At 34.9% G+C, this 26340-nt stretch overlaps 1 protein-coding gene across 1 annotated transcript; it reads right to left on the bottom strand.

The window, feature by feature from the left end:
- Positions 1-2117: 2117 nt before the first annotated feature.
- On the bottom strand, positions 2118-26340 carry LOC129526580 (solute carrier family 35 member F5-like). The gene is made up of 9 exons (XM_063699787.1): positions 25862-26340; positions 22792-22879; positions 19794-19858; positions 17620-17724; positions 13570-13729; positions 11288-11378; positions 7338-7492; positions 6094-6191; positions 2118-3537 (listed from the first exon to the last, which is right to left on the bottom strand). The coding sequence occupies exons 1-8, from the start codon at positions 25923-25925 to the stop codon at positions 6116-6118; spliced, it is 804 nt and encodes a 267-aa protein (XP_063555857.1). The 5' UTR covers positions 25926-26340; the 3' UTR covers positions 2118-3537; positions 6094-6115.

Below are 26340 nucleotides of genomic sequence, written 5' to 3'. Positions count from 1 at the left end.
AAAAAAGTCAGCACACAATGTTAGCTATGTAAGTTTATCTGCAGATGTTACAGGTAATTATTTCTGTTAACTCCTCCTAAAATATTATTTAGTAATAAAGAATATTTCAAAAGGAGAGTAGGTAGAAATGAAGCAAGATCATAACTATAATTACTTAATATGAAAATGACATTTCATTTATTTGCTAATATGTGGAAAAAAACATTTTCTAATTAATTCCTCCTTTATCCTTCTTTAAAAACATTTTATTTCTTCAACCAGCACACTGAGGATTAGTGCTATGGGTATTACCACAGTGCCCTATGAAAAAACTTGGCTTCCAGAGGAGTCATACCTTGCATACCTTGGAGTCATACCCCAAATTGGCTCTGTATGATTGATTTTACAGTGGGCACTAAAATTCTTCTGAAACAAGGCTGTGTACCTTTGAGAACATTCACATTTAACCTTGTGAGCCCACTTCTACAAGAACAATGAACTTATTTGTCAGCTGCCAGGGGGAAAACCAGCTTAATGTAAAGAATTAATTAAATCATGTTGACAGAAGCCAATATCTCAATGTTTTTAAATTAAAATTTATTTAAAGGAATAAGTATGGGTGCATTACATAAACCTAATGGTTCTTCTAAGCTTCAAAAAGCACTCATTTCAAAAGTATTCACTTTTTTTTTTCTTGGGACGGAGTCTCGCTGTCGCCCAGGCTGGAGTGCGGTGGCCTGATCTCGGCTCACTGCCAGCTCCATCTCCTGGGTTCACGCCATTCTCTCGCCTCAGCCTCCCGAGCAGCTGGGACTACAGGCGCCCGCCACATCGCCCAGCTAATTCTTTGTATTTTTAGTAGAGACGGGGTTTCACTGTGTTAACCAGGATGGTCTCGATCTCCTGACCTCATGATCCGCCCGCCTCGGCCTCCCAAAGTGCTGGGACTACAGGCTTGAGCCACCGCGCCCGGCCCAAAAGCATTTACTGTTAAGGCTGCCTCATTTTTCAGCTTTGTTGTAGTTGAGATTCTGATGTTCACCTAACAAAGTCCCTGACAAAACAGACTTCCTTCAATCCAGGTCATAATTTGAAACGTTATACAATAATGAGATTTAAGTGATGAATGGAAAGAAAAGTAGGAGACTGAAAAGATATCAGAAATTTCTATTTGTTTTTAGATTCAGAAAAATATAATTACAGGCCAACATGGGTCTGACAGAGAGGAAGGACGTCAGCAGTTACTTGAATGTAACCCCTTCCCAGCATTTCCAAAGACCTGCAATGTGCCCATTGTGATCCAAGGGCCTTGTTACCTAGTTTCTAGGTGATCTACAGAATTGAAACAACCTAGCACAACTTTATTTCTTGAGAAGATGAACCCTTAACTATGAAGGTTCAGAAAGGAAGTCTTCAACTCCTCACTCACCATGGCTACAGTATTCAAATGCAACAATCATTCAGATAAATAAAACCTGTGAGAAAAAGCCAACAGGTGGGCAAGCAAAGCGGCAGTGATTCATACTTTCAGTTAACCAATTGAACAGTGGTGCTTCCTTCTAAAGAAGTTGTTCATTGATTTTTGTTTTTTAAGAAACAGAAAAGCAGCAGTATAATGAAAGAAGATTGGCTGAAGGTCTATGCAGCCTGTTAACTACGGCTTAGTACTTCCAGAATCCTGAGGAACAACACATCACCTGTGTCATGATAAGAGCACAGAACACATGAACAACCAAAAGATTCTAAGCTCAGCCTCTTTCCCTATAGTATTTACAGAATAATTTTAAATTTCAGTTTCACCTCCACTACTTCAACGATTTTACCCTGTAAATTGCTGAAGGTCTTTGTGAACTGTCGAACAGCAAAAACAAAAAGTAGAGGTATCTAGATTATAAACTTCAACCAAAAGTAGTCCTTGAGTAATTAAAATATTACTTCATTATGTTCTTTTTAAAAGAAAATTCCTCAGAAGTCCACATTCTTTACATGCCTTCACCCTGTTGAGCTAAACAGGTCAAAAGTATAATAAACTCAACATTATTTTTAACTTGCATTATTGGTGGTGCCAAACGAGAAAAGAGCTGTTTTTGCCACTTTGGGCTGGATGATTAAAAAAAAAAAAAAGAGAGAGAGAGAGCTGTTTGTATTTTAAATTTAATATCATAAACAATTTTTAAAGGTAATATAATATAGAAGTTCTCAGAATGAAACAAAAGGAAGGCTAAACTTCATTTTAGACTCATGGTAACACCAAAGCAATTTTAAGAATGTGAATAGGAAGCTAAACACTGCAAAGAGAATTCTTAAAAATCAGATTAGTTAAGAAATTTTGAAGAGAACTAAACTCTTCACACAGAAAACTTGAAAAGAATATTGATTAATCAAAAGCCTGTGAATCCTGGGACATACGTTTACTGATATCTATGGTGAATAGAGTCCAGGAGCAGTTGCATAATAAGTACATGTAAGGCCTAAGTTTAAGAATTGCAATTAGGAGTATTTTACATTTAATTTATAATCTTAGTAGAGGAAAAGTTCTGATGTGATTTTAAAAACAGAATCCCTTCTCGCCTTACTTACTTGGTACTTTAACCATTACAAATTTATTCAGGAAAACTAAAATTATTTAAAGAAGAGACATCTAGTTCTAGAGTAATCTGGCACATTCATAAGTGAAAAAAATTAGAAATCACTTGATACATCTACAATACACAAATACACGTATAAACATTGTATTTTAATAATACTCTTTGTCACTTCAATTTAAATCATTCCATTATGAAAATTTCTTAATTGAAGGGAGACTATTTCTTCAAAACTCTAAATTAAACAGAGCTTTATCAATTAAGTTTACAGCAATATAGCCTTTAGAAATACATATTTCTTCATTTTATAATAATACTTCCCCTTTAAAAATTTGCCACGGTTTGTCACAGATTTAAAATACAAGGCACCTAATGCTATAAAAGAATAATACAGTAAATGTAGTGTAAGTGAACCAGATATTTTCTCAAATACTTATTCTTTTTAAAGTCCCATGAAATTTGCACAAACATGCTTGTTGCATAAATTAAACATTTTTTGCGTAGTTAATTTGCAATATTCTACAAAACCCAAAAATATAATCCACACTTATTACAGGTAGCTTATTTTAGCATTTTACCTGTCAGAAATACTGGTCTATGAACACTTAAGTGATTTCTTGAAAACATTTTCATAATATATTCCAGCATTTAACATGTGAAAATAAAGTCCCAGAACATTAGGATTTATTCCTTGATTATTCAAATGATTTCAACAGCTGAATTCCTTGAGATGTGTAAGGCAGGTTGGTCCTTTGGATGGACTGTAGACTGAAACTTCCTATAACTGTAGTGATATGTACACAGCTACATAGCAAAGTGCTTCATTATGAAAATGAAGAAAACCGGTATGAGAAAAATATATTTTAGAGTTTCAAAGAACTGAAACTGTTATTTTTCAGACTAGGCACTGAAACATTTTTTCTACAAAAACTTGCCAGAGATTGTCTCTTCGCTGTATAGTTCCATTATCAAGCTAAAAACAGAAACCACAGAAATGTGATTAGATTATAATTTCACAGTTTTAGTTTTCTATAGTTTACATTTTAAAAAGCAAATTATCTTAAAATTGAAATACCTATTTTCACTGTATACATACTTAATAACTGGATACTCAAATTTGGAGTACTAAGAACTTATGAATGTGACTTCTATAGCAATGTCAAAAGCTGACATCAACACTAAAGACTGTGTATTAGCAGTTAGTTGTACTCCTGGTATATTCCAACATTACTCCTGCAAAGACAAAGACACCTGCCCAGTCTATTCTACTCTATTGCAATCCATCCTCTCTAGTCTTCACTCTCTTCTTTACACAGCTCTCACTTCTAAAAATACTGAAACCTTGCTGGATATGGGTAGGTTTAAGTGTGAGTATGAAAACAATGCACAGCATACCCAAGAAAAATAATGCATAAATTACAGCATTAAAAAGCTTTCAAGAATACAAAGTCCTCACTTAATGTCATAGGTTCTAGGAAACTGACTTTAGGTCCCCGAATAACATTTTTTCGTTCAGTGTTGTTATGTTATAATGTTGATGCAAAAAAAAAAGTTTTGCTGTAATTTTGCATAAAGTCACAGTTTATAAGAACCTACTGATGATGTTAAGTGAGGACTTACTGTAATTGTGTTTACGTTTTTTTAAATTTAAAGATGGCACATAAACATATATTTAGTTCCACTTGTTCTCCAAAACCTCACTAAAAAGGAAACAAAGGGTTAAAAAAATATATTTTTTAACAGAAATAAGGTCTCACTATGTTGCCCAGGCTAGTCTCAAACTCCTGAGCTCAAGTGATCCTCCCTCCTTGGCCTCCCAAAATGCTAGGATTACAGGCATGAGTTATTATGCCCAGCCTGGAATTTTTTTCTTAAAAGGAATAAACCACATGGACAAAAAGAAAAGTAGAGAGATGAGAAAATAACAGCCAACTCTTGGTTAGCAATGGAAAAACAGGACCAGATATCTCTGTAAGGAGGGGTGAAGAAACAACTAAAAACAAGAAGACTGGTATAATGCCTATAGAAAAAGCAGACAGACACTCAGATGCCCTCTCTTACTTTTCACAGTTGGCCAAGTGCCTTTTCTCTATCCCAGGAGAAGACTTTAAGGTTTACTCTCCAAAAAGGGTAGTAACAGAGAATCTCTGGATAAGGGAAATACCAGGACGAATCCTACATAGCTCAGTTATAAGTAACAATTTTTTAGTGACAACAATATAAACACTGACTACAGATCTATCCAAAATTATGCAATAACTATACAGGGATGATGAGGAGGCCGAACTGATATGGAGACAGGAGGCATATGAGGTGGGAGCAGAGGAGGAGTAAACTTGAAAATAATCTGTCCTCATTGATCTTAGTGGGAAAGTCAGCTGAAGATGCCTAAAACTGAGAACTCATGAAACACAAGTCATAAACGTGATACTTAGGGAGACAAGAAGGAAAATACCAAAAGAATCAGCTAAGAGTTTAATTTCCTCAGAGTGGGAAGAAAATGAAAGCAGGATGAGCAGGGCAGGGAAGGGCAGGGGTAACTGCCTTGTACAAAAAGTCTTGGAGAACTAGAGCTCAAACCATGTGCAGGTATAAACTAGATTTAAAAACAGCACACTAAAGAAAAACAGAAAACCAGGACCATTAGCTGTAGGTTAGAAGCAAGTTTACCATGAGGATAACGAAACTTAATCTTCAAGCCTAATATAAGTGTTAACAACTGACAGGAGTTGTACAATGTTCTAGATAGGGAGGGAAAACTCAGTAGCAATCAAGAAACATTTCAATATAAATTGTCTAAAGATGTCTTAGAAAAACTAGAAAAATTCTAGTAGTTTATTGTGATCTTTCATTCTAAATAACCACTTTTGTACCTGCAAAATCTGTATGTTACATTTAATTCAAGCTTTCATTCAGCAAAATATTAAATGTCATGTACTCTATCATCGAAGACATATAAAAGACACTATTTCTTAAAATGTAAAAAATGGAAAAATATTCCAGAAGCATTGTTAAATGACAAAGCAATGTCAGAGAATGAGGATAAACGCTGTGCCAGTTATGTAAAACACACACATAAAGACTAGTATTTTCCAACCAGTATATTGTACCCCAGGATATTACATTTTTCTTTTATCATCAGAGAAAAAATATTTTTCTAAAGCATATTATTAAATAAAATGACCCTTAGCATGAATAAAAATGAGTTAAAACTTTCTGATCATTTGAGTCAGACACTATTATACATACTTTATATTTACCAAGTATTTACTATTTTAACACCCTCATAAGGGAGGTTCTACTGTAATCCCATTTCACAAATAAGAAAGCCGAAGCATCAAGAGATTAAGAACCTTGCATAGGGCCACACAGCTAGTATGTGGAGAAGACGGAACTGGAGTCCAGGCTTTAGCCCCTTTAGCCTCTAAGGCTGTATTGCCTCTCAAACAACTAATTATAGAAAATCAACCCTTTGAATATGACACAGATAAGAACCTTATTCAATACTAAACCCAGCTCACATACAAACCTGGGCTACAGACAACAAACAGCTAACTAGCTCCATCCTCCTGAGAAACACTGTGCATAGAGATGAGACTCTCACACTGTTCGCTGTCTTCTGGAACTCTTAAGAAAAAAAAAAGCAATAATTAAGGAAAGCTTTAGAGCTGAAAAGGAACCTCAAACTTTATTTATTCCATTGGCTGAAGCTATGTGGACAGGATGCAAGTCAGTGTCAGAACCAACACTAGGATAAAATTTCCCAAGAACTTGTCCCAAGTTAGCGTTTTTTGTTTTTGTTTTTTAAATAAGAGATAGGGTCTCACTTTTTGTTTTTTAAATAAAAGACAGGGTATCACTTTGTCACCCAGGCTAAAGTGTAGTGGTGCTATTATAGTTCACTGCAGCTTTGAATTCCTGGGCTCAAGTGATCCTCCTACCTCAGCCTCCCAAGTAGCTTGGGACTACAGGTATATGCCATTGTGTCTGGGTAATTTTTTTTAAATTTTCTTAGAGACAGGGTCTTGATATGTTGCCCAGGCTGGTCTTGAGCTCCAGAGTCACTGGAACCAAGTTCTTTTTATAGCAAAATGTAAAAAGCTTTCATTCTTAAAAAGAAAGAAATTGGAAAGAAAAACTGAGGAAATACTATTCTATCATGAATTATGTTCAAACCAATAAAAGTTTTCTATATTTAAGTTTGTTACAGCAAAACAGTAAACGTTTTGGTATTACCTGTGAATCATATTTTTTTAAAAAAAATGTAGATACTAGGCAGGCAAATCACTTGTGGTCGGGAATTCAAGGCCAGCCTGGCCAACACGGTGAAACCTGCCTCTATTAAAAATACAAAAATTAGCTGGGCATGGTGGTGCACGCCTGTAATCCCAGCTACTCAAGAGGCTGAGGCAGGAGAATCACTTGAACCCAGGAGGCAGAGGTTGCAGTGAGCTGAGATCGTGCCATTGCACTCCAGGCTGGGCTACAGAGCAAGACTCTGTCAAGAAAGAGAAAAAAAGAAGAAAGAGAAGAAAGAAAGAGGGAAAGAAAAGGAAAGAAAAAGAGAGAGAAAGAAAAAGAAAGAAAGAAAGAAAGAGAAAGAATCTTATTACCCAAAAGATCTAAACAAATTATTTTCATCTGCCGTAACATATAAGTTATCATCTTTCAATAATTCCTCACAAAAATCTCTAAAAGCTAGGCCAGCATGATGCAATTCTCAGTTATCTAGCAAACACTATTTTTAAAAATGTGTATTGGGACTAGACGTACCTCTGAATTCGATGTTTTCTGCATATAAAAGCAAATATTCTTCTGATTCCCACCATCACAGGATCCCAATTATTATAATGGCATAGGAGAGTTACAATAAAAAATGAAAAAAATACAGGGATAGCTCCTGCAAAAAATAACCAAGAAAACTGCACCTAAAAATAAAAGATAGAGGAAAAAACACACCCACAATTATCATTAAGGCAATTTTCCCCTTCAGTGTAAGTTTTCTATTTGTGAAAACTAGCAGGAATAAGAACAATGGGAAGACAAAATTAAACACTGACAATGTATTAAGTGTATTATTATTAAATAAGAATTCAAGACTTCAACTTACTATTCCATGTACCTAAATTACCAACAACAATAGTTCTTGCTTGGAAAATAGGCTAAAGGAAAGCCAAGAAAGCATACTTTCCATTTATAGGCATTGTACACTTAGAGTAGAGATATACAGTATGAAACTTTGCTCCTGCACACCATGTTGCTCATTTCTTCTTCACTGTTTGCTGCCTAGTCTCAAGTGGGTCTCTCTCCCTCAGTTTCTGAAGTCATCTTCAAAAAATGTATATTTTCATAAAAAGTTACAGTTGTAGTATGCTGTGTATGCTACAGTCCTTATGACAGTACCAAAAACAAATTAAGTGCAAATTTGACACTCAAAACTCGCTTATCTAGTAATAAATGAAAAAAGCTCAAAATGAAATAATGACCAAATAAAATAAAGAAAAAAATAGAAATATTTTTACTAAGGAATGTTAGCCAGAGAAGACAAGCAACAAGACAAGCCTCATCAGTGATGTCAACAAGTCTGATCCTCCAATCCATCATTTATCAGGGTTGTCAAGAAAATAAAAAATATCTGTAAGTAGGGTGGAGGTATTAAAATCAAAAAGAAAAAAATAAGAAAAACAAATATATAAATAAAAAGAAAATAAAAAATAATGAGATGCCATCCAAAACAAAACTCATTCTTCCCTTTCACTGGTTCACTTTTACCATCTAGACTCAGCTAAAGATCAGAAACGATTGTCAAAGAAGCCTACACTGATCAACCACTGAGACTTAAGTGTAACACACAGGAGGTTTGCTTTAAAAATAATGATGAAAATAGTAACTTCTATCTATAAAATAGGGAAGGAAAACTGTGTTTGCCCTCTTTGAGAATTAAAAAAAAAAAAAAAGGGCATGGAGTCATAGGTAAGACTCCCTCTGGTGGAAAACATATACTATTCCATTTCATAGCACCATTAGTCAGAGTAAACGAGTTTTGTGAGCATAATGTCTTTTATGAGGGAACTCACAATGCATAACACAAGAATAATAACTGACAATTTTTAACATGCATGCCCTATTTCTATGGTATTCATATACAATGACTGAGTCAGCCTAAGAACGCCCCGGAAAGAATAGTCATTAAACTGAAAAGCCTTCATTTAGTTATGAAATTACCAATATATTTTAACATATTCCTGGAATATTTGCCAGAATGACTAATAATCAGGAAAAACCATGCTGCATTTAAATTATCCAAGATCAGAAAAGGTATTAAGAAGTTATAAATAATGCGATTAAAAATGTAGATATAGTTGATAGAATTATTTTATGAATATTCAACTAAAAACCTTATTTCATAACTGAATCAAAGCAAACTTAATAAAGATAGATAAAGCCCTAGAAGACTTTAGAAGGCAAATTCACTTTCCACAATGTAGCTGTTTATATGTTGTCTCATAATAAAAAACTTCTAATTTGATTTCCAACAAGCTAAGACAAAAGAAATGAAGCCATTTATTACAACAAAGAAAATTACTTATGTAAACAAAAATTTTTTTTCTAATTCCTAAATATATCTGAATATCAAATAGAATATGATCAAGGATGCTTTCTATTATATAAAATGATTATAAATAGATTTAAATAACCAATTTGTTTCAAGCACAATGTTAATAAATGCTAACATTTCAGAAGCTATATATAAATACAGTTAGCTAATTAAACCTAAAAACCCTAGAAAAGTAGATTTCTCTTATCATGTTTGTGTTACAGTTCTGGACACACACTGCTGCTTTTTCCAGATGGAATCTCCCTAGCCTCAATCCTGACACCAACACACAGCCTGCTCCTTTAACTGACTGCCCAGTTCTAGATATGAAGACAATCAAGAACACCAAATCTTTTCTTGATTGTCTTCATATCCAGAACTGGGCAATCAGTTAAAGTTTGGTTATGTTTTTATAATTAATTGCATGTGCATACATTTCCCCATTTTGTCTTTACCCTAAAATACTTTATTAAACAAATTATAACCATTATTGTTTGTAATGATAATTATGAAATGACTAATCATTTAATACAATTAGGTCCCCTGTGACTATTTTCTTAAAAATTCCTGAACATTAAGCTGCAATTTTTTTCAATCTACGAAAGCTTTTGTTTTTAAAATATCAGTACAATAAAGATGATTTACACAGTAGTCTACCAAAATCCTCTAACAAGTAGCACCTTCCCAGTTTCATAACCAGTTTGGTTCATATTCAGGATTATGACCTGAAGATGAAGAAGGGCCTAGATATTACTTAAATCTATAAAAGAATGATGTGTAATAATGTGCAATGTTAGTGTTATATAGAATATCCACATTCTTTGAAAATGCAAGTTATGTAAGATAATTAATTCTCAATTAAGGAAAGAATCTCAGTTCTTTAACCATGACAAATAAGAATTTACTGACCATAAAACAAAGTTAAATATCAGTAAAGAATTATTTTATAAATAAAGAGGATATACAGCACTAAGCATATTTTGCTTTTATCTTTTTTTTTTTTTTTTTTTTGAGATGGAGTCTTGTTCTGTTGCCCAGGCTGGAGCGCAGTGGTATGATCTTGGCTCACTGCAACCTCCGCCTCCCAGGTTCAAGTGATTCTCCTGCCTCAGCCTCCCAAGTAGCTGGGATTACAGGTGCCTGCCATCACACCCAGCTAATTTTTCTATTGTTAGTAGAGACGGGGTTTCACCATGCTGGCCAGGCTGGTCTCAAACTCCTAACATCAAGTGATCTGCCTGCCTCGGCCTCCCAAGTGCTGGGATTACAGGCGTGAGCCACTGTGCCTGGCTAAGACCTAGAGAAAAATAGGTTTAAAATTTTGATTATTGCTTGTACACATTATAAGCCTTTCGGCCTTGAAGTATTTCCCTCTTCAAATTATATTAGACTAAAACACACATACACATACACACACACACACACACACACACACTTCTGTGACTTAGTAGTTGCAGTTAGAAGTTAAATGCCTACATATACTGAACTGTGTGATAAATGGCTATGCTCCATCTTTCAGTGCTGGGCAACAGCATACCTCTGTTCTTCCTGCTACACTCAGGAGCACTGAATAAACTCTTCCCTTCTAGGCTGTTGGCAGCAACATTCCAGATTCTCTTTTCTGTGGTGTTAGCATTGCCAATATTTATCACGAGAATCCCCACATCCATACTAGGCCTTCAGAGAAAAGGGATGGGATACCCACTCTGCTGAGTCCAGAGAGAGATGGCTAACTTTTACTGCAAACAGCATGATTCCTGTGCTGCTCATTCAGCAGTGTGAAGGAGCCTGTGACAGGGTTTATCGCAGAAACTAAAATGCTTGTATGATAAAATGTGACTTACCAAAGAACATCTGGAACAGAATCAGCTCAAAAACTGGAGAACTACATATGAAAATGATGCCCTTAACTTAGAAATTTAGGGAAAAAATGGAAAAGCTAAAAATGGAAATTATCTATTTCTTCGGTACTTTCTATATTTCTATGTAGTAAAGCACCTTGGGAGAGAAAGCATCAAGTATTATTTATGTTTGTATCCTTATAATTTAATCACATCTCAACTTTCATTAGGTTTGTTTTAATAACACACCTAAAATATCTATGAATAATAAATAGTTTCCTTACCTTTTGCATACACATGTCAGCTATTATGGACAGAGGTATTGTAAGGCTTAGTGCAAGTGTGCCTATCAATGATGAGGTAAGAAAGCAGCCCCTAAAAAAAAGAAAATATACATTTCTATATTTAAAAAAATTAAACAACCAAAGAAAAACACTGAACAAAGACTTTCTATCCTATAATATAGGCCTGTGAGATCAGGAGCAAAGATAAGAGGCTAGGATGGATTGAAACATAAAATATAATAAAGTTATTAAGATGATTCTCAAAGTTTTTCTTCAAATATTAAAAATACAAATATATAAGTATAAAAAGCTCAAAATATTTTATGCTATTTTCAAGATCTGTTTGCAGATATTATTCAACTTTGGGTGTATAGCTTATATTTCATTAATTTTTTTAAAAAACTGTTGAACAGTTATTACAGTTTTGTGATGATTTGTAGATAACAAAGAAAACAGCATTATTAACATTGCAGGACAATACTTCACACATAGACTTTAAGGAAGTGATAAGCCAACATGTGATTCTGTCACCAAGCAAAAATATCTCACCTTCATGAACACTAAAATCATGTGTTACTCTTTTGATTTGGCTTGGCATAAAAAAAGAAAGACTTGAATATTCTTAAAAAATATTTTCTTGTTGTTTTCCATTTTTCTAACAATTGTCCTAACCAAAAGCTAAGTAAGCTCTTTATTTTCACCTTGAATTATCAATGTGGGTATGAAATTTTGAAATATCTATCTGCATACAATTTTGTTGAATTGAAAGAAAATATTACACCCAATGGAGACAGATGAGCCATTTATAAAGACTGATAATTTGGGCATATAAGGAGAAAATGAATTATAAGCCAAGATAAAACCATAATGTATATCGTTAGGACTACAGATCCATGGAAGTTATAGGCAAGTAAAATCTAGCTCAGTATATGTCAGAATTAATAATGCTGTCCTGCAATAAAAGGGGCTATCTCTCAATAAAGTGTCACTAGAAGTAATGAACAGAGGCTGAACAACGAGTCCTTATTGATGAGGTAAAGGAAACAAGTACTTGTGGTTCCCACTACTTAGCTGCTCTGTGAAAAGAGCATTCGGGGTCAAATACAGCATATGTTCTTGGATGTTTATCATGCAGAGTACTATAATAAAAAACCTGGGAGGTAGAATTATAAAGGCTGTTTGACTTAATCCAGCTGTTAAGGTGGATCCAATTTAGCTAAAGGCTAAAGCCTTTTGTCATCTGTTAATAGTTAAGGTTAAAAAAATCGAGTATCTAAAATGTACATAACTAAAGATGAAAAAATTAATGAGCAAATGGATTATGATTTTAAAGAATTTTAGATCAGCAAAGGAGTTTAGATAAGAACATAAATTACTACAATACAAAGTAAATCTTTAAGTATTACACAAAAGAGAGTGATATGGGGGATACCAAGAAAATAGGTATTTCTTAACTGGGCAGGGAGACACAGCACTATAGGCAGAGCATTAAGGAAGACTCCACAAAAAAGTCTATTTCTGTTGCAGTCTTTTGCAAGGGAAAACTAGTTAACAGTTTCAATGGGTATGTAATAAAATTCATTTTATTCACTTATGTTTTATTCATTCTATCCATTTCAAATTTCTATTAAATAAAAATAGGACTAAGTATAAAGCTCTGTTATTTGAAAGGTCTCTCAAACTCCATACATGATACTGTCTTCAAACTATTTTAAGTTTATTATCGCATATCAGTATATTGGATATACAGCATATCAAAGTATGTTAACATCTCAAATCAATCACAGTTTAAGGTTTACATATCTGGCTCACCCATAGGAAAGGTCCTGAAAATAAATAAAACAAAAACACCTATGAACAAGCAAACAGATATTCCAAAGCCTCTTAAATAAGCACCATCTCCTGGATTCTCAACTAGAACTCATGCACTCATACTTGGCATACATACCTCATATGTTTGGATATCCATTAGATAATGACTACTTTCATTTGCATAATACTCCACTTTCTAAAACATTTTTACAGATTTACACCATTCATATTCATTCTTTCATTCAACAAGTATTTATTGAGCTCCTTCTGTGGACAAGGTACTACTCTAGAATGGGCACACAGAAGTTAAAAAACAAAGTCCCTGCTCTAGTGGAGTTAAAGTATTCAGTTGTATGTGTGTTGCAGAATGGGGTGCACAGGAAGGGCCACCAGCAAACAGACAAATATAAACGCTTAAAATATCCAAAAATTAATCAACTGATAATAATTGGAGAATAAACAGTACATACCACAACCACAGGAACTCTGAGAGTACTGTTCCAATAAGGCCATTAATGATAATGCACATTAATACTACTTTATTGGGAAACTCGAAGTCCTCAAATCCAGTATAATGAAGTAAAAAGAAACCTGGCCATAAGAGCAGCAGATTAAACAAACCTACAAAACCTGAACATGTATAAAAGAGACAAGAGTTAAAATTGATTTATTTCTATTTTCCAAGCTTATTAACTCTAAAATCAAAATTAGATTTTGCACAAAAGCACTCTGGGAGGTTTCCTTAGCTAAAACTTCTGTTGGTTTGTTTTTAAGTCAGTCCTGTGAATAGCTCAACACCATTAAAAAAAAACTGTCTGAAGCAACTGGTGATCACTCAGTTCAACTATCCACATTGTATGGGAGCAACTACTATGGAATAAACCACTTAGGACAACTCAACAAGAAGGGTTGTTAACCTTAGCTACTGATAATATAGTGCCCTAGAACTTAAAAGAAATAACTGGTATGTATGTGTTTGTGTACTCAGCCTAAATTAATTTTGAGGAATTAGATGGTTTGCTCTCTGATTCAATTATTTATGTCCAAAACACTTATGCTTTGCGAGCAATAATGGAAGAAGGTTCCAAAGGAGATAAAACTCTTGGTTCCTGCATTCCCAGACCTCTAACTAGTTAGTGAGAAAGTATGTACACACAAAGAGCTATTCAACGTATGAGCAAAGTACCACTGACTAGTTATTAAGGAAAGCCATCCCACATAGTGGTTAAGTGTGTGCCCGGCAGTCTGACTGCCTGGGTCCAATCCCAGCTCTATATATCACTCAATAGTAGTGCAAGCCTTATACCTCTTTAAGCCTCAGTTTTCCAATCTATAAGCATAAAATAACATTTAATAATATTTAATTAGGTTTCTGGGAAGATTAGACAAAACACATAAAATATAGCATAGTATCTGGCACATGGTAAGCACTTAATAAAAGTTAGCTAATATTATTATAGAAATTAAGTTTATATATGACTATATACATGTAAAAGTAAAGAATATAAAGAAAAAAGATTACAATTCTATAATAAATTTTGTTGTACTTCCTATACAGCTTATGTCACAAATTTGCTATATGATTTATGTAACTATACAGCTTTCTTAAAAGAAAATTAAATTACAGTAGATATATAATTGATACTTACTATGTCACCTAAATAATAAACCAGTCATTAGGATGCCTAGTTAAATCTTAACAGGGCAGGAGCACCCACTCTCTGTCTGATGCTAAAGACTCACAGCCACCCCACTTCTGTGAAGGGGGGCAAATAAGTCTGCCTTTCCCAGCAAGTTCCCACCCTCCACTCCACCCCATCTTCTGCAGCTCATGACTAACTGATGGAGGCTTTACGAGGCCAGCCATCATGACTCAAGGCCGAGACATATTAGCTGCTCTCCCTCTGCTCCCCGCCTCAGTACCTGCAATGAATTGGGCCAAACCTCAGTTATACTTGTGCGCCACACGGTTCTTTCCCCTTCTCTATCTTGCTTCCTTCACTGCAAGTTTTTCCTTCAGTGAACTCCCCACAAAAAATCACCCACACAAATTCCCCATCTCATATCCTGTTTTAGGGAGCCCAACTATTATGGTTTGGCTCTGTGTCCCCACCCAAATCTCATCTTGACTTGTAATCCCCACGTGTCAGGGAGGGACCTGGTGGGAAGTGACTGGATCATGGGGGTGGTTTCCTCCATGCTGTTCCCATCATAGTGAGTTCTTACAAGATTTGATGGTTTTAAAGTGTTTGGCAGTTCCCTCTTCTCAAGTTCTCTCTCTCTTGCCAGTGTGTAAAACATGCCTTGCTTCCCCTTCACCTTACGTCATGATTGTAAGTTTCCTGAGGCCTCCCCAGCCATGCAGAACTGTGAGTCAATTAAACCTCTTTTGTTTATAAATTACCCAGTCTCAGGTAGTTCTTTATAGCAGTGTGAAAACAGACTAATACACCAACTTACATCTATTGATTAAAAAAAAACAACAAAAGAACACATATACAGCAAGGACACATGACCTAAAATGCTTAAATAACATTACAAAGTTGTTTTAATGAAACACCAAAATGTGGCATTACCAAGATCTAAATCTATTTTCTAGTCCCTGAAGTGCTGAGTCTATGAAATCCCACATAAATTAACATCCTTTGACCTAGAGACAAAAGTCCCAATGACCCCACCTATTCCCTCGACTGCCCAGAATCTGGCGCCACATGCCTTTCTGTTCTTCTTCCACAAAGCGAAGTTCCAGCACAATCATTCAGATCTACTCACTGCTCCCTGTTAAGCCTCTGCTCACACTCCCTTGCCTGAAGAGCCCCCAACATCCCAATCCTAACTTCTCCAAATCCTGTCTATTCTAAAGCCCAGGGCAGATCAATATTGCTTTACATATCACATCACATATGAACAGGACCAACACAAGCCACATGTCTATATGCACTCTCCCTAATATGAGTAAATTAAGCAATTTTTCTTGCAAGTTGTCAAAGTACAAATTTTTAAAAAGTACCACTGACCCAACCATCTACCTATAACACTAAAAAAAAACTAGCATTTTATTCCATTCCAAATAAAATTTTCTATGACTCTCAAATAAAATATCATTAAAATTATCTTTTCTTTTTTAAGAGACAGCATCTTACTCTGTTACCCAGGCTAGAGTGCAGAGACACAATCATAGCTCACTGCAGACTCGAACTCCTGGACTCAAGTGATTCTCCTGCCTCAGCCTCTCATGCAGCTGGGATTACAAACACATGTAACCAAACCTGGCTATTATGCTATATTTCTTGAATTCTATATTTAAAAAGAATTTAAGCAATCATTCAGCCTCATGGCTTTTCAAACATTTTATTTTTGTTAGTCTTTAGGTACAAGTATTTAATCTATTTTTAGTTTTAAAATAGTTTTAAAATAGTCTTTTTAAAAAAAATTAAATAGAAATGCAGTCTCCCTATGTTGCCCAGGCTGATCTTGAATCCCTGGCTTCAAGCAGTCCTCCTGCCTCAGCCTCTCAAAGTGCTGGGATCACAGGCGTGAGCCACAATGCCCAGCCATAAGAAAAATCTTTACTATAAATTAAATTCTAATGCAAAATGCTCAACAAAGTAGAGCTGTTCCACAGGTGAAGCAGCAAAGGAGTCCAAGAACTAGACCCCTACATGCAACTGTATTTCCTTCCAACCATCCCAGAAGCCTACCTATTCCCTACATCACAGTTCAGAGGCCATTCATCTAGTCCAATTTCCTCATATTTCAGATGCCTGTGAGATAAATAAAGTTACAACAGCTGGATTCCAGGTCTCCTGACTCCTTGTAAGCTGCACTTTGAACTCTTATCACGGAGCTTCTTTATCTATTTATATTCAGATATCTTTTGAAAGATTATCTTGTCAATGTGTTCTTCGTCTGCAGTCCTACAGATATCGCAAGTTCTTTCCTGAACTGATGTCAGGCAAAGGAAAATTTATAAACCATATCCAGAAACTATAATTGGGTAATTTGAGAATGAATCTATGTTATAAAAGTGTCTGTGTCTTAAAGATAAAATGCAAATGAAAAGCATTTAAATGGCCCACAATTTTTAATGTACATAAGTACATAGACTGCGACAGCATTAAACATATAATTCGGGGGCAGTCTCCCCAGTCCTTTGCTAACTATTCAAAAATGGCAAAATGTAAAATACAGCAGGTAAACTCTCACATGCTTATAAGAGCATAAATCTGTCCTATCAGTGAGATAAATATCTGACTTGCAGTCTGAAGACATCAATTTGAAAAAAATGTTAGGAGTTTCTTTCTGTCTCACACTGAGGAGATGGGCACTCCCTCATAGGTGCACAACTATGCAGGATAAAGTAAGGAAAACATTGGGACTGGCCTTCATAATCTTTAAATGGTTTTAAAGAATCATACGGAAGAAAAGAAAAGGCTTCCCTATTCCCTCCAAAAAACAAAAGCAAAACCCTGTGTTAATCATTTAGAGTAAATAGCCTCCCAAGTTACATATATTCTTACCAAAGAACATTGGAATATCCAACTTGTCTTCTCTATCTACTTTTCTCTTAATCATAACAATATAGACAGCATAGAGCATGGCTCCAGCAAGAGACCAAATGGAACCTGTAAAAATGGACGTGATTTAAAGCAATCACTCATCAGCTCATTCAATATACGCTTAAAATCCAATAATGTGTCAGATAATATTGCAAGAATATACAAAAGTGAAAAGATATATAATGATATAAATCACCTTTATATTGATATAAAGATATACAATGAAAAGGTATAGCCTACCCCATCCAAGTCTTCTAGGAGTACAGGAAGGAGTTTAATGTGTTAACAAATAAATGCAAAAGCATTCACCTCAATGATCCGACCAAAACCTATACATATTATAATAATACAACTCCAAAGTAACACTTTGTTTTTAATTTAGAAATGCATGTTTCTTATTTTACCCTACATAAACAATCTTGACACCTGGCATTTTCCAACTTAACAAATGTTTTTTTCCATCACTAAGCTGTTGCTTGTATTGTCTTCCTTACCCCTATATACCATTCTTAATATGTATTGCACTACCACTCCCATCTTAAAGGCTCTGTTAAAGTTCCATTTCTTCCACAAAGCATCCTCTTTCTAATCCGCTGTATTTCTGTCCTGTCTTCTGTTTTAGACAATACTTACTATTGTCAAGTATGGTATTAGTTTAATCCCTAGTAGCTTCATTTTATAAATCTCATATTGTTCCAAATCAAGAACTCCTTGAAAACTGCAAACACATAATTTATACTTTTTAATGTTCCGAAATAGCTAACATAATACAGATCTCACAGTACATGAATAATAAATACTGATTCTCTTTATTAACTCTCAAAAACATTTAAACTTTTCCAAACAGCTAGATAATGTTCTGCCAAGTGGTCATATTCAATACTTTAATCAATTATTCAAAAGACAAATGTTTTATTACTTTTTTTATTATTTTCAAACTTTTTTTAAAGCTAAGGAAAAGCCTGTCAATAAAATCTTGCATACACATGCACATACCAAATACATACATTGTTTTATATACACAAAGCTGCTCTGGGTGAGAAAGAGGTGAGGAGGTTCAAAGCACAGCTCACTGGGTAGTAGCTAGGAATAATTCAGAAAGCATTGTTCTATTCAATAAACCTCAAATATCTAAAGAAGTATTCAAAGAGAAATAATTAATCTAGGTTTATTTTTTATTATGAGGTCTCACTATGCTGCCCAGGCTGGTATTGAACTCCTGGCCTCAAGCGATCCTCCCATCTTGGCCTCCCAAAGCACTGGGATAACAGGTATGAGTCACCATGCTCAGCCCAGCTAGGTTCTGATTACTTTTGTTTTTGTTAAGTCTAAGCAATGGATCAAAATCTAAGTGTTCACCATAGCAGTAACTATGAATCAAGAATCAAGAGTAAATGACAATATTCGTGGGTGAAGATATGACAGCAACAGGAAATTTGTATAGCCTCAAAGTATCCCCCACAAGATGCTTATTACTTACAGTGGGAAATATTAGTAACTTTACACTGGAGTAGGGTGGTTAATTTTAACCACCTTAAAATTAACATTACCAGCAACAGGACAAATCAATATCATGTGCCTTTTGGTAGAATGCACTGATCAGGAAACAATATCACTTCCATTATATTCTTACCAAAAATGCACAACCTCAATTTAACCAAAGAAAATGTCAGACAAATGCAAATTGAGGAACATTCTACAAACCAACTAGGTGGTACCCTACAAAAGTGTCAAGGTCATAAAAGACAAGAAGACTGAGGAACACTTCTGCATTTAAAGGAAACTAAGGAAACACGACAATTAAATGCAATAAGTGATCCTGGATCAGAAAAAGAACATTAGTGGAAAAAATGGCAAAATTTGAAAAGGCTTTATAGATAACAGTATCATAATCAACGTTAATTTCTGATTTTTATAACTGTATAATATTTATGTAAGTTGTTAACATTTGAAAAAGCTGGGTGAAGGCTATGAGAATTCACTAAACTACGCATTTTTTTATGTTATTTCCAAAGGAAAAGTTCAAAAAAAAAAAACCCCTGCTAGTGCCTACCCTTCGTACGTTCATCTGTGCACATGAGCACGCACATGTAACTTTCTTGTTTAACAGAGAGAATCCAGAGTCAAGTACTTACCTATTGTATCTCTTCCAGCAGATTTTTCAGACCCTGACAGGTTTACCAGTACAACACCTCCAATGCTATGAGAATAACAGTCATTAATGATGAGCTAAAGAATTCTGAAAAGGCTAATCATAAAGATAAAAATTATTTATAAGTGATCAAGACTAATCTCAACTTTGGGTAAAACTATCAAATAATTTAGCAATTTCAATAATAATATCTAACAATATCAATATAATATAGTGTTATATTTGTATTAACTCATTTAATCCTCACAAAATGTACAATATTATACCTTATAAGGAAGTCTTATTACTGCCATTCCCATTTTACATGTGAAAGCTAATACACAAAGAGGTAAGGTAACTTGACCAAGATCACATAGCCGAGACTGAAATACAGGCAGTTTTACTCCAGAGTCCAGTGCTTTTATGTGCTATGCTATCCACTGTCTTTCAGTTAAGAATGAATTAACCAACTTGTCATCCCTTTCCAATCTTTCTTTTGGATTATACAAATATATCAAACCCATATAAATCCACCAATGGTACTACTCTTGCTTATTGGTAAAATCTAAATTAACAGTAAAACTATCCTTACGTGCTTAAACAATTTCACTAATCTCATGATTTTAGTGGATAAAAATAAGACTGAATTAAGGATGTAGAGATATCAGAGGTCATTCATAAACTCAATTGTTATTTTCTGGGCATCTAATATGGGCAAAGCACTGGGTTACAGAAGTGAACAATACAGATGTGGTTCCTGTCCTCAGGGAACTCTTTACATTGTCTATTTCTATGAATCTTATAAATTGTAACACGTTTTCAAGTAGATGAGATATTGCTAATTAAAAAAAAAATTAGCCTAATTATCTCACCCTGATGAGAAAGACCAGTGTGGCAGTGGGAGAGGAAGATGAAAGAAAATATGTATTCCCTTACGGAAAGATGTCATCAGAACTCAAGTGTAGTCCTTACACTAAATATGCAAACCCTTCAATTAAATCATCACAATTTTCTGTAATAATCACTGTTCATATTCAGATTCAGCTATTATTTATTGAGTATCCACAATATATTAGAAACCAGGGATTTTGTTTCCATTTAAATGATGATGATTATGATAATGGCTAAATATAGTGAGCACCTCCTGTTGTGTATCAGACATTGTTCCAAGCACTTTAGAACTTCTACTCATTTAATCCTCATAATAATCCTATGAGAGAAATCCTATTATTATCCCCAATATACAGATGAGAAAATTGGCACAGAAATGTAAGGAACTTGTTCAAGATCTCAAAACTAGTAATGATGGAGATGGGATTGGATTCCAAGTTGTTTGGCTTGAGGCCACACTCTTGTCTCTCAATTGATGAAATGAGATTTCTTTGCTTAGATTCCCTTCAAGATTGTTGCTATGTAAAATTCTTTTTATAGCCTCAGAAATTGAATCTCTTAGTAAAATGCCAATTCAAAACAAAATATTAAACAATGTTTAATACATAATTCTTAAGAACATATACTTACTCAAAAAATTTCTAAGTAACACTTTTTTTTAAAGGTACAGATAGTAAATATTTTAGGCTTCTGGGCCACATGGTATTGCAATTCAGCTCTGCCTCTGTAGTGCTAAAATGGCCATAGACAATTTGCAAATAGATGAGAGTGGCTGTGCTCTAATACAATCTGATTTACAAAACCAGCAGCTGACCCAACATAGTTTGCCAACCTCTGTTCGTCTACCTACTTTAATGAGAAGAAGTAATGTACTCTGTCAAAATACTTACAAGTTCAATATTTTATATCCATTTCCTTCTTTATCAAGTCTTTATTAAGATACCACGAAGAAAAGTTATAAATTAGCACATATTTTAAATAAAGTTAAATAAAACCTCATTTACTTCTCCAATACAAACATATTTCCCTAATGCAAAAATTTGCTCGGCTTAAAACATTAGTAAACCATGTAAAAGAATAAATCCCTAGTGGCCATAAAGTCTAAATGATAAATTAGTTGGATCAACCAGCTGCCCATTGGAGCAACCGTGGTTAATTTACCCTTATAACTAAAAAAGAAAAACATTTAATATTAAGAGCTACCAGTCTTCTATGATTGCCCAATACCAGACACTTCATAGCTATTACCACTAAACTTTAAAACAAGGCTGCAAGGTAAAATAGATAATATCATTTTCTCAACTAGGAAACCCTTTCAGAGTTTAAGGAAACTGCCCCAGGGCAAACAGCAGAGCTCTTATTCAATCTCAGCTTTGATAACCAAGAAACACTACTCTCCATCAAATCACCCTGCTACCTTCTCTGATTTTGTTTCATAAAATAAGTTTTATTAAACCAACACATCTTTTTTCAATACTGTCTATGGGCAAAGCCCTATGCTAGGTCTTTGATGACACAAATATAAAACAAGGCTATGGCCTTCAAGGGTTTACAAACCAGTAGGGAAGACAAGACAAACATACACAAAGTTAAATTAAAATATTTAAGTATAGTTATCAGCAACACTCATATTATGCAGTAGTGCAAAACTGCCAAATGAATTATACAGAAAATAAATGAAACATCACCTGAGGCTTAGACAATTAGAGAAAACTGAATGTTAGCTTTCTAGGAGAAGTAGAAAAAGGAGAAATAAAAATCAAAACAAAGAGGGGAAATTGCCTTAAGAAAAAGAAATAGAAACTTGGGAGATTATGAGGATTAAGCTGCCACATTAAGTGTGAACGTCAGTCCAATACTTGATGAGTCTGCAGACACATGAATGGGAACCAAAGCAGCCTTGGGGTTTTCCCTCTGGTTACCCTACCCAGGAAGGTTTAGAAACCTAGTGCAGGATGTGACAGGGCTAAGTAGCATCATGTCCACTTAAAGCCTTCTTTTATCCACATCTTTCTTTGCTCTTACAATACAAACTACCCTGGTGCCACTATCAGAAATTGTAATATTGTATTTTTAAGCAGAGTAAACTAGCTATCACACTATATGCTTACCTTAAAATTACAGCTAATAGTTTAGAAAGGGTAAATCTATCTCCACTGTTACTTGGAAATACTGCAGCAAGGATTAAGGTAAAAAGTCCTATGAGGAGAAAAGAATTTAAAAATGGTACATGAGTTTAAATACTGTCAACATTTTTACTACCAACTTCATTGTTTAAATAAGCAAATTATATACCTACCTTTCAAATTATTTTTGTCACTCTTAACTAAGAAAATGACTGCAGTTAAGTAATGACTAGACTGAAATGTTTAAAGTTCATGCATAAAATAGCCTCCAAACTAAACCATGTTTATTTCAACAGTACAGATCAAGTACAGTCCTATTTATTTTAAACTAATAGGAAACTTAAATCTTATTCAGAGTAACAAGCTGACTTCATCATAATCAAGCCTGTGTCCCTAAAGTTATTTTTATAGCTTTAAAAATACTTTTGTCTTCCAGATTTGAAAGGTGATTCAATCTTAAAAATAAAACACCTATCATAGGGCAAATTATAGTTCTGAAATAAGCAATTAAATTTTAGCCAAAGGGTCTAGAAAAAGATCTCTGGAAAGGATGTGTGAAGGGAAAGGCAACTACAATACAAAAGGCCAGCCTATAAAACTGTAATATGTTGTTATATAAAAAATATTGTAAAGTATTTGAAGGAACATAAATAGCACAGGCTAAGGCATGAAACTACAGTCATGCTTAACAACAGGGATAAATACAGAGAAAATGTGTGTCCTTAGGCAATGTCATCCTTGTGCCACCATCATAGAGCATACTCACACAAACCTAAATGGTATAGCCTACTACACAGCTAGGCTATATGCTATAAGCCTATTGCTTGTAGGCTACCAACTTGTATGGCATGCTACTGTATTGAATACTGTAGGCAACTGTAACACAATGGTAAGTATTTGTGTATCCAAACATATTTAAACATAGAAAAGGTACAGTAAAAATACAGTATTATAATCTTATGGGACCACCATCGTATATGCAGTCTGTTGTAGACTGAAACATCATATGCAGCACCTGACTGTATACAGATTAAAAGGCAGTTATAATAGACTAATGTATATTACAACTAATGTAAGAAGCTGTAACAAGATTAAAATGTTGTACATGTACACATATATATACCAGAAATACATACACTGATTTATAATGCAGATTTTTAAAGACAAATTTCTTACCGGAAGTTGAAGATAAAATATTAACTATAGCAACTTGTGTGTCTGAAAGTGCTTCTTGATATGACAAATTTGCCAAAAACCACTAAAGAAAAAGAAAACCAAAGTGAACCCTAATGAAAGACATGTTTACATCTGTCATTACAATTCAGAATTCCCTTTTTTGTTCTCCTCCTAAATACCGTTCTCACAAGATGTTTTAAAAGCTGCTTTGTATTGAAAAAATCACAGGCTCCCAAAAAAGACAAACATTTATAATCAGACCTAAGACCATGCTACCCAACTGCCCTTAAAATTTAACAATAGTTGGTTAACAATTAGCATTCAGGTTTTTTTTTTTATGAGTAAATCAAGTATCAAATCAATTTAAAAATTTGCTTTATCTAGGCTGCGTGTAGTGGCTCATGCCTGTAATCCCAGTACTTTGGGAGGCTGAGGTGGGTGGATTGCTTGAGCCCAGAAAGACCAGCCTGGGCAACACAGTGAAACCCCATTTCTACAAAAAAAAAAATACAAAAATTAGCCAGGCATGGTAGTGAACACCTGTAATCCCAGCTACTCAGGAGGCTGAGGTGGGAGGATTACTTGAGCCTGGGAGGTTGAGGCTGCAGTGAGGCATAACTGCCTCACTGCACTTCAGCCTAGGTGACAGAGAGACCATTTCTCAAAAAAAAAAAATTGCTTTATCTAAGTACTGCTGACACTCTGTTAAGTTTATCTAAATCATATTTAAATTTGAGAAAATTCTCCAACATTAGAATATATACAGATGAATACAGCATAATGAGAAATCTATTAAACCAGATGATGTGCATGGATATGGATGGACCTAGCTAGCTAGCTGGATTGAAAAATAAAAGGCTATATTCACTTTGGAAATTTAGAAATGTCCTATGAAAATGATAATTTGTTGATTAATTGTGATTGCTTTTCTGAATCTCAGTTTGGAGACACAACCCAAAGAGTTCTCATAACTTTGGATACAGTGAAGGAAGTTTTCCAGCTATCAGGACTTTTTTTAAAAAATTCTTTCTTCTCTTCCACTTATCTAGGTTAGGATGGAGAATAAGAAATAATACTTTTTTTGATGAAGGTTGGCAGGATGTGTGTGTGTCCAAAGTTCAGTAATTTTCACTGATAATTCATCCATTTTTTTGTGGATAACACTTTTTTACTATCTGAAACAATGCTACTATGAATATCTTAATTCTAGTACACACCTGCCACCTGGTGCATAAGTACATGAGTGTCACCAAAGCATATACTAAGAGGTAGATTGCTGGGTCAAGCAAACTAAACTAATGGCTGGTTTTTGGTGTCTCTGTTACTTACACTGGTTGACTCGAAGAGTTATTCCACCAAATGACTTATCTCTATTAAGAGAAGGACATCTCTCGATCTCTCTCAGAGCTTGTGGCTGAGTAGTTTTACACTAGTATTTACATTGCAAAGAAGTAGTAGAGACACATGATTGTAGAGCACTACCAGAACGCAGCAGATGGCTGAGAGCCTAGTAGTCTCCATTCAGTCCATACTGTACTCAAGGCTGAAGCCAGAATGAAACTGTGGCAACGTGGTTCTGATTCCATCTGCAATCCTTTGATTTCCTAGATAATTTCACATGCCTATCTAGATAGGTCTCGAACTCCTGACCTCAGGTAGTCGACCCACCTCAGCCTCCCACAGTGCTGAGATTACAGGCATGAGCCACCACGACCTGCTAGGAGTTCACGCTTTAGTTGGGGAAAATATACAATAAGCAAGCCAATTTTTAAAAAGAGAACTGCAATTAGAGTTAAATGCTACAAAGACAATCTCACAGGAAGATGGGATGCAGAATGATAAGGCTCTCAGAATAGTAAGAGAAACTATTGCTTCTTACGATGTTTGTCTTTCTTTGTATCAGTGCTCAGCTGAGTCTGCAGTGCTTCAGAGGCAGCTTTCATTTTATAAAAATCTATGATTTCTCCTTCCAGTTGTTTTTCTCTTCCTCGAGCTTCCTTATCTCCTCCTGTTGAATCATTTTAAGATGCTCGAATTTGTCCTGCAGCTGTGAAACCAATGTGCAGTTGTGACACCAAAGCAGTGTGGCTGAACACCCAAAAGAATATGCTTTTTTCTGATTATCAAACAAACCCAAATCATCACAGTAGAGCACGATCTTAATAACAATCTCAAAAACTCAGGAGTAAACACTCAGATATGGAATTTTTCTTTTCTTCTTTTTTCCTTTTATAAGATGGAGTCTCACTCTGTTGCCCAGGCTGGAGTGCACTGGTGCGATCTCAGCTCACTGCAACCTCCATCTCCCAGTTCAAGTGATTCTCCTGCCTCAGCCTCTTGAGTAGCTGGGACTACAGG

The sequence above is a fragment of the Gorilla gorilla genome, chromosome 18 (assembly GCF_029281585.2).
Source record: "Gorilla gorilla gorilla isolate KB3781 chromosome 18, NHGRI_mGorGor1-v2.1_pri, whole genome shotgun sequence".
Classification (NCBI taxonomy): Eukaryota; Metazoa; Chordata; class Mammalia; order Primates; family Hominidae; genus Gorilla; species Gorilla gorilla.
Note: the sequence above shows the minus strand (reverse complement) of the source record. Positions and strands in the feature narration are given on the sequence as shown.